The sequence below is a fragment of the Rhipicephalus microplus genome, chromosome 3, assembly GCF_043290135.1.
Source record: "Rhipicephalus microplus isolate Deutch F79 chromosome 3, USDA_Rmic, whole genome shotgun sequence".
Lineage (NCBI taxonomy): Eukaryota > Metazoa > Arthropoda > Arachnida > Ixodida > Ixodidae > Rhipicephalus > Rhipicephalus microplus.
In genome coordinates, this window is record NC_134702.1 from 15360083 (window position 1) to 15373773 (window position 13691).

Consider the following 13691-nt stretch of genomic DNA (forward strand, 5'->3'; position numbering starts at 1 on the left):
ACACTCGCAGAGCACTCCCGTAGTATGCCGACGCACCACGTGGTAACTGTGATTGACGTGCCACTCGAGCGTGGCCTTATGTCTCGATCGCAGCTCACGAGTAGCAAACAGGCATTGTTTTACGCGTGTGAAACAATAATACCATTGTTTGCAAGTTTCAGACAAACTTGGGCATTATTCAATGTTTCTTCAGGTAAAACGTCGAGTTCAAAAAGATGAAGAGAGGGCAAAAACATGAAAAATAAATTTACATGCAATATTTCCAACATCATCATCTACAGGCTGCAAGGTGCCTCTATAACTACTTTACACATGCTAAAATACAAAAATTCGCCAACTTATTTAAGTACTAACGCTCAATTAATTTCACTGCTCCGTGTGCTGGTCAAATGAGCATGCCCTTCAGATCAAGGTATTAGGACAGTTAAAATGAAACATTTGATACGTCACGTGTTGACCAATCACGTGTCGAGAAAACATAGCTAGTGGGTGGAGCTACAAAATCACGTGTTGTTGTGGATGTTTTTTCCGCGGCACGAGCATGACAACTGGCCGACCTTTACCCAAAAGGAGTTGTTTCTGCTGTTGGACCCGTCACCCGGGGTGATTTGGCTATCGAACAAACTCTGTGGTCTCGCGGATACGAGTGGCCGCAGTGTGGGAGGCCGTGCGGGCGTAGGAAGTGAATCCACGGCGTCAAAAGCTCGCCTTAAATGGGGTCATGAACCCTAACCGGAAAGTTGCGCTTGGGATATGACACGCAAGCTGCAGCTGTAATTAGATTCAGGACCGGATAGAGAACACGTCGAACTTTGTGAGTTGGCACTTAATATGGCCTCTCGTTTTTTTAATTCGTGTAGCCAAATCATAGGCGTATTTTCTTCGCGTGTAGCGGCAGCGTACTGCGATAAAACGGGCGTCCACAGCTGCTTAGGGCTAGATATTCGATGTCGTGGCACTTTGTATCGTACGTACCTAATCTTCGTACCGGATATCGCTTTTGATAGAGCCGAAATCTATAGTTGAGGTACAACGTTTAATGCGCTTTTTTTTTTTACCCGGACCTGTAAAAAATGTTGTGTTTTTCATTGTCGTGGGACGTGGTACGCGTCACGTTAGCCGCGTTTTTTTTTTAGTTTTTAATTTCATTTCGCTGCATTGCGTGTCGTGTAGGAGTGTTTCAATAACTGAAATTACGAGGACAAAGGTGACATTCAGTAGCAATGGTTTCAATTGTCCCCGGGCCTCTCTCTCTTTTTTTTTCTCTGCACTCTTGACAGATTTCTTCACATATTGACAGATTGGAAAAAAAAATCTACAAAGAGCTATTTACAGATTGTACACGACTTAAAAGGAAGCAGAGAACTGTAACAGTTGTACAGAGCCAGGTTGAGGAGTTGCCTGTCCTCACCGATTTTACACAGCACCTCTCCCAAGGACATTCTGATGCAACTTGGACTGCTCATGACGATTGAGATTACAGCAATCATCCACGGCTGCACGAAGTGCCCTCAGTACTACGCACACGTTCCACATAAACATTTAAAATTGCGGAAAATTTGAGGGTGTAATCACTACGAGCTGGGCTGGCTTCCCACTTTATTCACAAAACAAGATGACCACCTCCGCAGTACGCCCACAATAACATCTGCAACGAAGTGACTGGTTGGCGAAAGTGACACGTCAGAGAAACAATGTCCACTGTTCCGTGATGATGCTGTCGCTGGCACATGAGCCAACCTGGTGTGTGACAAGATGTGCAGCTTTCATTGGTGCCGCACTCAGTTTAACTTCTTGGCAGACCTGGCTGTGCTCTTTGGAATGTTTGCAAGTTGTGTCTTGGTAGGCAAACGTGTAAGCTTGAGTCAAGCATGTACTACAACCTGCAGGAAAGCAGTGTATTAGTTTCATGTAGCCAACTACGAAACATTGGAGTGCTACAATGTGGGCAGAAAGTAACCCAATTTCCTATATCTCCATAACAGGAATTGTTTATGAGTTCTACAACACTTCACTAATTTTAACAAAACAATTACCATTTTGTTTTTGTCATTGGAGAATTTATTAAGTATCTTGCTAGAAACACTTACTTTTTGTATTTTTGTTAGTGGTCAAGTAGCAGCTATGTCTCAAGTCTATTTCCCTTATTTTTCCACTATTGACACATGCGCATCATCCAACAGAAAGTTGCAAATAAACATCCATCTCATCTACATCTGCGTCCTGTGTCGTATTTCTAGAATATGCAGCAACTCTTCTCAAACAGCGACCGGCAGTTAAACAAGATCACGGTAACTGTCGTGGCAGGAGTTAGCTTCCCTTCAATCTAAATCAACTGCTAATTATCTTTTCTGAAAGCTTGGTCAAACCATTGAGTCAATAAAATGAGATTGTACTAAATTCAAGCAACAACAGTACAGCAGTAAGTGCTTTTTTTTTCTTTAGTAATAAGTGAAATACATGTCTTTGCAGATGTCCACTATTTGTGTACAGTAAAACCTCATTAATTTGGACCGACACACTGGTACTGGCACAGCTCTATGAATTTCTACGGGCGAAACATTCCGATAATTCGAACGCATTGGTATCTAGAACAATTCATTCAAAGTGAAAGCCCCCTGACTTTCGTCCCTTCTTACAGAAATCCGCCCAGAATGATGACAATTTGTTGCAAAACCAAATTTGAAAAGCAAAACAGCAGCATTTCTTCACAGATGAGAATTCCAACGTTGCGCTGGAGCTCATGGGCAAGCTGCAGATGATGCTCGTGAAGTACTAACAGAAGTGCAAGCATGTGCTCTTTAGCATAGATGAAGTATATACAAATTACTCATTACTTTCATCTACATGAAAAAAAATGTTTAGCGACTGATTTCCATGTATGCTTTTATGGTTTTAAATGTCATCTGCTGCTGCTGTATGGGTGGCACGGCCCCGTCAGGCAATGTTTGGCTTTAGCTGTATCCCCTTGGGCAATTTCACCATTGTTTTAAGGGGGCAGACTGGTCTTAGACATTTTTTGTTTATTTCTTCAGTGATCTTGATAAAACTGCACAGGTTTATACAGTTTTTTCTGCTGATTTCAAATATGTAATTAGTTTTCCTGTAACTCACTTTATTGCTGAGATAACTTAAGTTCACTCCCTATTGTTTAAGGCCACCATAGAGAAAAAAGTGCTTAATTAAAAGTGATATTTAGGATATGCCAACATAGACTAATGACGATAGAGTGAAAGTATGGAAGAGGTTTTTGTTTTTAGACCTTTATTGGTTATTTTGCAGCAAAATGAACTATACATTTTCAAAAGCAGTTGGAATTGTGTTACTATTTTGATTAGTAATTAATTAAAAGGGCATGTGCTCTAAATTTTGCTCCCATACTTGCATTCTACACACATACAGGTTTGCACTGCAAATAGAAATATTGTTGTACCTGCCCTAGCTGCAGAGATATTGAGGCCTCAAAATTGAATAGTCACAAATTTACTTTTTTGAGAACAATGAAAAAAACTGAAAACACACAGAAGAAGAATGGCGATTTGGGCTAGTTGGTTTGAGTTCATGATAATAAGGGTTGCAGCGCGAGCACGAATGTGCTAGAAAAAACAGACGAAAGTCGAGGTATGGAAGGCAAAGAGGAGGCAGCGCTCGTGTTGTCCTCTTTGCCTTCCATACCTCGACTTTCGTCTGTTTTTTCTAGCACATTCGTGCTCGCGCTGCAACCCTTATTATCATGAAAACACAGTTTCTTCAAAAAGCAACGATCATGGTGCGCATGTTTAGCAATCCTCACGAAGGCGCTCATAAATTGGTAGTAGAGCTTTAGACAAAGGTGCTGGCAAATTATAAAGAAGCCTCAAACTCGGTTCCCCATTTTTTTGCAGGTTCTGCATGTTAACAGCACCAAGAATCTGGACAGTTAAAATGACATTACAAAAAAATTACTACTTCTTGGTGCGTGAAAATTTGCAGAGAGATAGAAAAATACTTGCAGAAACCAAATATGTCAATTTTAAAAAATGAATATTTTTGTCACTTTTTGGTCCCAAAGAGCAGTCTGCCCCCTTAAATAAACTAAAAGAACAAAAGACTTTAAATATTGACAGCATTAACTTCGCAGTGTAAATGAACATGTCTTCAAGTACAAATAGCTTTGTATATTTCAGCATTAATGCTTTGCCACCCAGTGTTGCGAATTCGCGACATGCCGAAAAACGTTGAGCGAGCAAGTCACGAAATGCGTGCCGCCTTTAGTGCCAGCTGTCAAGTAGTCATGGGTAACTTAGCTTTCAGCATAAAAAATATAATGCTACCTTTTCTAAGGTACTTATTTTATGCTAGAACCAATTGTTTTGTACCTGATGGCAAATAATGCGAAGTGCATGCAGGTCTCACTTTGTTCTTTCTTGCCTAGGTGACATAAGTTCTATCTTCAATCATTTTATTTAGTTTGTGTGCAGGCAACCACACGACATGATAGGTAATTCTGATGTACATTTTTTGTGGCAAGGTCCTCGCTTCTGTGGCATTTCGAGAATTCGTGACATACATAAAAATATGCATTGTAGTTGCATTTTAAATTACTTAACTGTAGAATCATTTAAAGGTTGCTATTTAAAGCTGAGAAAATAAAAACAATTTTTTTTGTAAGGCAATTTAATTCAGGCATAAAAGGTTTAAAGCTCACTTGAATGCAAGTTGCTGCTTGTTTCTGGTGTATCACTGACTTACCAATAAATTCAGTTCACTGTCAGAGCATGAACTTAATTTACAAAATTACCTGCCACAAATGTGTAATATTGCCTAACTTTAAGGAACAAATCTAAAGGCGGCTTCTCTGGGTTCTTTCCTAACAGTGTGGCGCAATGTCTGTTCATTCTAGCACCTGTCCGCTAATTCCAAGTCTGCTTAGTTCGAAGAATATTATCCGCTAATTCGAAGTCTGCTTAATTCGAAGAGTATTATAGTCACTTCGAGTCATAATAACACGTCTTCACTGTATAGAACACAAATGAAGAGCAGCAAAGCAAACATATCAGAAAGAACAAGCAAGTAAACAATTTAAATTTTACACTGGAGATGTTCCGCGAGGCGTTTGCCGTGTGTCGTAGATAGGAAATTATCATCGGCATGAACCAGTATGCGCTCCCTACATTCGCTTCATCTTCATCGACTTGTCCATTCGCAGAACATGTGTGCTGATTTGTCTTGTGTGGGATACAACAATTCTAATAAGCGAGAGAACAACTGCAGTGAGAGAGAGAGAGAAATTCTCGGCGAGGCGACATTGAAACCCGTGATCTGAAGGCAAGGGTCGTAACCACTCGGCTATAGAGGCACGCAATACTTGTTGAGACTATTCATCTTGGCAGTGGAGCAAAGGCAATGGAGGTGGGGCTTCCACACATTGGTCCACAAGCAGTACGGCAGCCTGCAGATTATTTTAGTTTGGCTCAATCACATCGTTAACGCGTTTAGAAAAACATATGCTTGAAAAATGTGCATGAGAGAGGCATTTTGATTGTTCAGTGTACATTTTAGTGTCATATTGCGAGTATATTTTACTCGTAGACCTTGACAGTGTGTTAGTGGGTGCACACTGGCCCACCGTCATCACAGGTGACACCTTCACTTTGGAGATTGGCTGTGCTAAAAAGGTCTAAGAAGTAGAACGAAAATGAAGACATCTTTTTAAAGTGAACAGTAAAACCATTTTACTTAAAACTTCCCGCAGCTGCTTGAGTCTCATAATAAATAAGGCAGTATTTATTTCAGTAAGGCAAATGAGAAAGTTATCAGTAAGCTTAAGTACTATTTCTTGGCACGGTAGCAGGTATGCATTTCAGTTCCGTAGCTTACATAGTATTGCGAAAAGAAAAAAAAAGAATTGTAGTCGAGTGGAGTATAGCAAAGTGTCAGAAAGAAAACTAACAGTGAGTGCAAAGCTCAGCATAAAAGGAAAAAGAGAAACAGATAGAAAGAAAGACAAAATGGAGCGGGAAGGAGATAGATAGTGAAAAATATGCAGAACAAGAGATGAAGAGAAAAATAAATATGGACAAAACAGAGCAAGCATAGTCGGAGAGTACGGGGGGGTTGGGGGGGGGGGGGGGCTGGACCTTGCCTAGGATATTTTTCAAGGGCTTAGCTAAGGCTCTCATCCATCGCCAGGGGACTCTTGGCCATCCTGTCTTGCAGCTATTTCACAGGGGACTATTTATGCCTGTTCCTTTTCCCTTCAGTCTTTTAAAATTTGGATCATGGAGCAATGGCAAGTATAAGGAGTCTGGCGCTGTAGCCGCATTGAAAACCAAGTCACGGACTGATGAAAATCGCAGCATTTGTATGCGTACGCATGAATAAAATTTATGTTTCGCTATGTAAAATGTTCGTTTATTATCTTGCTAATGCTGTCAATATATATATATATATATATATATATATATATATATATATATATATATAAAGAGTGTGCCACACTCGCCACCATGGTTACTGGTGGTGCTGACTGACACTCCCATGTTTATATTCACATATATATACAATAAAGTGTCATAGCCGTTGTGGTAGCTCAGTCAGTGTTAGAGCATCGAACGCATTATTCGAAGGTTGCAAGTTCGGTTCCTGCCAACTTTTCTTTCTTCACATTTACATTACAATTCGGTCTAATACTTTCCCCTATACTTTCCTTACCATTATTGTCTGTTATATCTCATTAATATAGCGTAAAACACGGAAAAACTAGCCCTTAAGTATACACTTCTTCCCCTATATGTATGTGTGTCTGTGCATGTGCGTGTGTGTATATAGAAAAAGAACATTGGTCAAGAGGATAAAGCCAAGCCAGTATGAGCTAGGTGCCCACCAGTGCTGCTGTGATCTAGCCTTGCATGACTTAGGACAGGCCATCCAAGTTTTAATGCAATAGCGTTAAAGAGCTCGTTTTGCATAAATTCCGACATCGGCGTCATTGGTTGTGAGCGAAAAATCCTCACTTTATGCGCGAGCGAAAAATTTAGCACGATGCAAATAAAATAAATAAACGATAAAAAATCCTGGAGCAGAATCTTGGACCCAAACAACCCAAACCAGGGTTGTTTGGGCCAAACAACCCAAACCAGGGTTGTTTGGGTCCAAGTGGAGATCGAAGCCGGGTCGTTTGTGTGACAAGCAGATGTTCTACCACACGGCCACGCCTCTGCCTTTCAAGAGAGAGAAAAGAACTTCCTCCGCTTGGAAATGCAATGAAAGTAGCTTTCACGCTTCACAAACACATGCGTCCTGTATGCGCAGTTCACAATGCAACAGGAAATATTGCAGCAATAATACATGGTAAAAGCGTCTATTGCCAATGAGCATCAGAATATGTGATTATCATACTGGCACCGTGGTTGAACGCTGGTAACCCCATTACAAAAGGCACACACGCTACTGTGCCTATTCCCTTAAGGCCACGTAGTGGGTGCATAGCAAATTCGAAAAGGTTTCATGCACTAAGTGTTTGAAGTGCGCACTAGGAACAGGATGTTGCTCTCACGTTCAACTCCTAAAGGCGAAGCTTTAGGGTCCCCTAATTTTTTTTGTAGCAGATAACACGCTCCCTTAGTTTGTAATGTGAGACTCATCGCTGTGCAAGCATGCTTATCTGTCCAATATTAACCTCTGTTCTCAGAGGAATGTTGTGTTAGCACTTCTTTTGCAGTGCAAGATCAAGAAGAGCGTCTTTTAGGCAAACTGCAATTTCTATAGAACTATTTGAATTCAAGCAATACACAGAAATTCTTTTATCAGACACCAGCTCGACCAATTAGACTACATTTCAGAGAGAAAGCACATTTTCAGTAACTTTAGCGAACAGAACTTTCATTTGAGGTCCCAAGCATATAAAAACCCAAGAACTTAAGTTTTAAAATAGTAAAGGCACAATGTTTACGAATTCATAACTGTGCACTAAAAAGGGTATTAGAGTACTGTAAACTACACTAGATAGATCCCAGAGAAATCTGACATCTGGACACACAGCTTACATAAATTTGTTGCAATGCTGTGAAGGGTTTTAGAAAAATTTTTACTCAGATTATTTGCATAATTCACAGGTGGTCTACAACACTTAGAATCTGTTCACTTGAAGCATTATTCTGTTATGTGCAACTAGCAGAACTGTGATATCGCTTTTCATTTCTGCCTGTAATGTTGATAGTCGGGCTTTTTTAAGACTTGAATTTCTGATACCAGTTATTTTAGAAATGATAGTTTAAATAACAAGTCTATTTTGTACAGTCACCTTTTCCTCAAAGTGTAACTTGCATTATTTAATATAGAGCAATAATTGCAAAGAAAAACCATTTTTTTCCATTTCCATGTATTTTGAAAGGAGCCCCTGGGCTTTCAGTTGCATACAATATTTCTGCAACTTAATGCAATGAATGTAAACACTCTTTGCCAGAAACGCCATGCATTTAATTGCATGCCAACGCATTCTGACAGAAGGTACGAAAGAGAACGACTGGTAATTTTTGCAATGTTTCGTCGGCAAAGAAAGAAAAATAAAGAGCTGCTCTGCATCATAGGCCTTTTGAAAACTTGAAGATTAAGGTGTTTTAAGATGCTTCGACCACAGCACACAGGAATTCAAAAAAAATCTCAATACATAACAACAATGTATGGTGTATCAGTCCTTCACAAGCGTCATGTGCTATCTGCACTTACGAGAAAAAGAAGAAAAGGTATACTAACATGCCTTGGCAAGGGACCTAAAAGTGAAGAACCTTTTGCTGCAAAGAGAAGCAGTAAACTCCCATCAGAGAGCATAACAGGCACAAAATTTGTTTATGTGGAAGCCCGAAGTTTCTCACCAGACACGGGCCTTGAAAAATATAAGTGGCATGCGGCAAAAAAACCCATGTGACCTTTCAGAATTTATCAAGAAATCAGAATGAGCTAGAATTTCTCACAGGTATTCTTCTTGGCAGTCCAAATATTTTACCACAGAGCTATGCCAGTGCATGAAATCACTTTGGAGGAAGACCCCAGTACAGTCATATTGGGCAAGGAATCACGTGAACAGATGTGAATTGCGTGCCAGAAGCATACAACGGTATGAGGCGTCGCAGCATGTGGATTGTACAATGATTGAGTGGTAGCTGCCTGCATGCTGAAATTCCCGAGCGACAATTCACCCCTCTCATCATCATCAACCAGTGCATCAGCACAGTGTGCAGTAACATTATTGCAAATATTGCCTTAAAGGGCCACTCACCAGCTTTGACAATTTCGGGCTGACAAGCGCAATACGTAGACGAGGTGTTCATGGTCATGTCTGCCGAAATTTGCAACGCTACGCACCACGGAAACGGGTCAAATTTCAAGATGAACGCTGCTTCCTCTCCCTTCTGCCGGCGCGCACCTAGAGAATGAGGGCATGATGTGTGCGTATGAATGGCCCTACGTACACGGCAATGCAGTGACGTTGGTCATCTACATAGATGACTCTGCTCTGACGTTGCAAACAGTGGCACGTGACGTCGCAAAAAATATTTAACACGGCATGCGTAGCTTATGTAATTTGTTGCCAAGAGATTACTAAAACTCTAGATAAATACTGAGACGCAACAAGAGAATGTGAGCGCCATTTTTCCATTTTTCTTCCGTCAATTGCCATGAGATGCGGGGCTAATGTGTTGGTGTTTTGCATGCGTTCGTGTTTTTGGGGTGACTGCATCGAGCAGATGACCGCCGTGGAATGCTCTTATGCATTAGCGCACTAATTGTGCTCATCTATTCTACCGCATCTAAGCCAGCGTTTCCAAATCATCCTGCAGAAACAGGCAGAAGACCACAAAATAATGCAGGTCAACAAAGCAACGCCACTCGCGTGCTCGGGGGTTGGACTTGTTTGGGCACATCATGCGCACGTGACCTCTTGGTCAGATGCCGGAGAGGGTGGGGAAAAGATTTGGCTTGCAAAGGCTATGTTGAGGAGCAGCAAGGGTTTCGAGCTCACCTCCTGTCATTCTCGTTTCGCGCTGCTTCAAATAACTCGTTTTCTTCGCTCGTGATGAACCGTGTCAAAAAAAAATTTGTGGCAAAATGTTCCTCATCGGACACTACACAACTTCCATTGCCTAACTAAAATTTGCTATGGGGCCTGGTGAGTGGCCCTTCAAGATGCATAGTGGGTACCTACATCACTACTTTGCAAAATGATAAATAATGGGGCACCATACGGCTTTTGCCATTGAGTTGTCTTCGACAAATGCATAAGAGGCGCTGTGAGTGTTTTTTTCTTCTGGATTGAACAAACGTTACAGGACTGTCGCACTGGATTACCAAAGCTGACGACGCTGCCTCGGCAGGGCCTCTTTCTGAGGGGGCAGGGGTAGGGTTGCCACACATATTTACAATAACCCAGAGGGGATTATGGCGGTGGCCGGGACACTCTAATGGGAATGGTGCAATGTTGGCGAGGACGTTGGTTAGTTATTTTCTAAACACGGATATTATGGACGCCTTGCGAGCATGCACATTCACCAATTATGCCAACACTTTCTCATTAAAAACAGCAGGCCTGTGCAGAACACGCAGCATAAGTTGGAGGAGAGACCTTCCTAGAGTTCATAAACTCTCAAAGGGCACCTACTTCAAGTTCAGTTGCAAAGTACCCACTCTGCCATAAATAATAATTTTGTGAAGTGTCCATCATGCACTTCTAAGACATTAAGTGCACCAACATGACTGATAACGGCAATGATGAATTAGAAATTCAACTGTAGCAGGTGGTGTATACAACTGTGTACCTAATGGGTAAAACGGTTAATCTAACCGCTCATTAAGCAATTCGCATGGAGTGACACCTGGGATGATTCCAAGTTTCTGTCACTCCATATTGTGTTTATTAATGTGACTCCTTAGCCAACATGATGCCTATAAGGGTTCTTTTTCTGAAGAACCTTCAAGCACTGGCATGGCTCTGAGACAAAACACTGGAGGGCCAAGCTGGACGCCTGATGTTAATAGAAAACACCGATGGAAGTGGACGACATTGTCACTAAAATCAGACACTGTTGTGAGTTCATAACAGCTTATGCTGTAAGAAAATAACATAAATGGTAGGAAGGGGAAGATGGAAGCTTGCGATGAAAAATACGTAAACAGGGGTTGTGTCGAGCCGACGTTTCGACAAGCCAACTTGTCTTCCTCAAGGCTAGAACATAATTCTCTATTCTAGCCTTGAGGAAGACAAGTCTTTTCGTCGAAGCGTCAGCTCGAAACAACCTCTGTTTACAGACTTTTCATCATAAAGGGCGAAAAGGCACAGAGAAAGGGCACAAAAGTGTTGGTGCTGCACCAGTTCCATTCAGTACAACAAATTAAAAAAAAATAGTTTCAGCTCATTACAAACTCTAATAAGAACACTGTGTTAAACTGCCAGACAATATGTAGCACATTACCCAAGGACACTGTCTAAAGCCACACAATAGGCAGATCAACTGCCACATTATGCACAGCCCATATTTTGAGGCCTGAACACACTAGCAGAAAAACACCTGTGGTGCGCCAACAGCAGTAAAAATCCAAGCCTCCAATGTTGCTGCACGGTAGAGTTCTCATGCTGCGGGAGGAATAAGATTGTGATTGGCTTTCTGAGAAGACCAATCGGAGTGGCTCCCTTGCCCCCACTATACTGCGACAAGATTGTGCACGTTATACAGCGAGGGGCCCTGCCAGACGCTCGTTTCACATAGGTGAGGAGGCTCGTTTAGTGCTTGTGTGGCTTGGACATTTAGTCTTTCAAGAATGGGTCTGAATGGAGGTATAATAAAGGACAGGTTTCCAGAACTCGTGTAAGCTTACCTCATTCTATGACAAGCAAGCTTCCTCCTGACCGTGGCACTTCCGTGCCCCCCTCTCACCCCCGCCCCCCAAAAAATTTTTTTTGTCATGCATACATAGTGCCAAATGACCATTTGCCGGCATAGCTCCCACTTTAGATAAAAAAAAGATGTCCACACCCCCCCCCCCCCCTCCACATCTGAAAAAAAAGTTCTGCATACAACCCTGTCTCTGACATGTATCTAAGGCAGCAAAATACTGGTGTGCACCATTGCAACAAATGCTTCTGAAAGCTCTTCTAAACTTCTTCAGTCTGTTGTAAGTATAGTACATCTTCCCTACCGGCCATCCCCAAATATAAACCATGGAGGGATTAACTTCAGCCTTTGTGTTCCCAGCAACAATCCAAAAAGGAGGGGCTTGCAGCGAATTGGTGCAGCCACACTGTCCCAACAGTGTTTTCCTGTTGGCGGTGCACCACACATGTTTTTCCACTAATACGTTTGGGCCTTTAATGAAAACATGCCTTTTCTTTCACACTGTATAAAAACTCAGATAACAGTGGCAAATTTACCGTAATTTCGAGAGAGTTCTCTATCCGCCCCCCTTAAAGTCACTTTTGGTGACACGCTGCAGTAGAAAGGGAAATGCAATGGCAATGGGAAATTAAGTAGCAGAACAGATATTTTTTTAGGAACAACATATATTCATTATTTCAGGCAATGTTTTTCAAGTGGGGACGTGGCAATGGGAATGGCAAATTTGGTCAAAATGTTCAATTTTTCAATTAATTTTTTTCTGCTATGACGGCAGTTCTGGCAATGCAGTGCCAATCATGGTGAAATATTAGACAAAAATAAGTAGTAGAAGTTGAGAGAAAAGCATTTTAATGGTGGGCTGCAGTCAAAAGCTATGTGAGAACTGGGCTTTAGAAAATGCAAGTCTGCAGCTTTCCCTTGACACAGTGCCACCATATAGACATCATCGTAACGAGGACAGATCGGAGCTCAAGATAGCCACAAAGCTGCATTTCTCCAATGAAAAATAAAGCCAACTTCCTTCTGAGTTCTGTTTCTTTAGCTTATAGCTCCAATTTCTTTGAGCTTGATTTACTCAGCTTTTGTTTTTTGAGCAGTTGCTGTCAGTCATCCCAGTTCCATTTCACGACAAATGAGGATATAGCCATTCCGTATCTTGCACTTAGACGCTGAAACATTGGTGAGTGCCATAAAGCTACCCATATTTGTGCGCACATCACACAGATTTTTATAACCTTTTTTTTTGTAAATAATGTAAGACCAAGTGTCCAGCACACTTCAAAAATATTTCCTGCGCTTCCTTAAATATTAAAAAATAAACCAACAGCATTATGCCACAGAGTGAGTTCCTGTGAATATCTTTATGCAAACTTTTGACGAACTCATGTCTGATCAATTCATTAATTTTAGGATCATAATGAACATCTATCAGGCGTAATATTATACCACAAAAACTACATTAGAGCGCCCAAAATCAATTTGAGTTAAGATGTCAGTGCAACAAATGATGTCTGCATACCAAATTTCACTACTTAATCTTCATAAATAACAACGATAGTTTTTGTTGCCATGTCCACTCTTAACACAAGGTGTCATAGCTATAAGCAGCCCTCAAAATAATGCTTAGGTATCAACATGGTGGATAAAGCCATTGCGGAGCATGCGCCGGGCATGCCCTTTGGAGCTGTGGCTGCGAAATGCTGGGGAGTGAACCCAGCAAAGTAGTTTTTGTGGTGTCATAAGTTTTAATGCATACAAATATAGCTAATACAAAAAACCATATTTTAAAAATCCCTACGAACTAAGCTATCGTTATTAACT

At 41.3% G+C, this 13691-nt stretch overlaps 1 protein-coding gene across 3 annotated transcripts in view; it reads right to left on the bottom strand.

Moving 5' to 3' along the window:
- Window positions 1–1582: 1582 nt before the first annotated feature.
- Window positions 1583–13691, bottom strand: part of LOC119181531 (transmembrane protein 248) — a 36540-nt gene continuing 24431 nt past the window's right edge. For 2 of the 3 annotated variants that reach the window (XM_037432799.2, XM_037432805.2), the window contains exons 7-8: window positions 8737–8774; window positions 1583–1883 (exon numbers count right to left, since the gene is read on the bottom strand). In XM_037432799.2, coding sequence (XP_037288696.1) covers window positions 8754–8774 — 21 coding nt within the window. In that variant the 3' untranslated portion in view covers window positions 1583–1883; window positions 8737–8753. The remainder of the gene's footprint in view (window positions 1884–8736; window positions 8775–13691) is intronic. The other variant, XM_075888953.1, reaches the window with a different exon arrangement.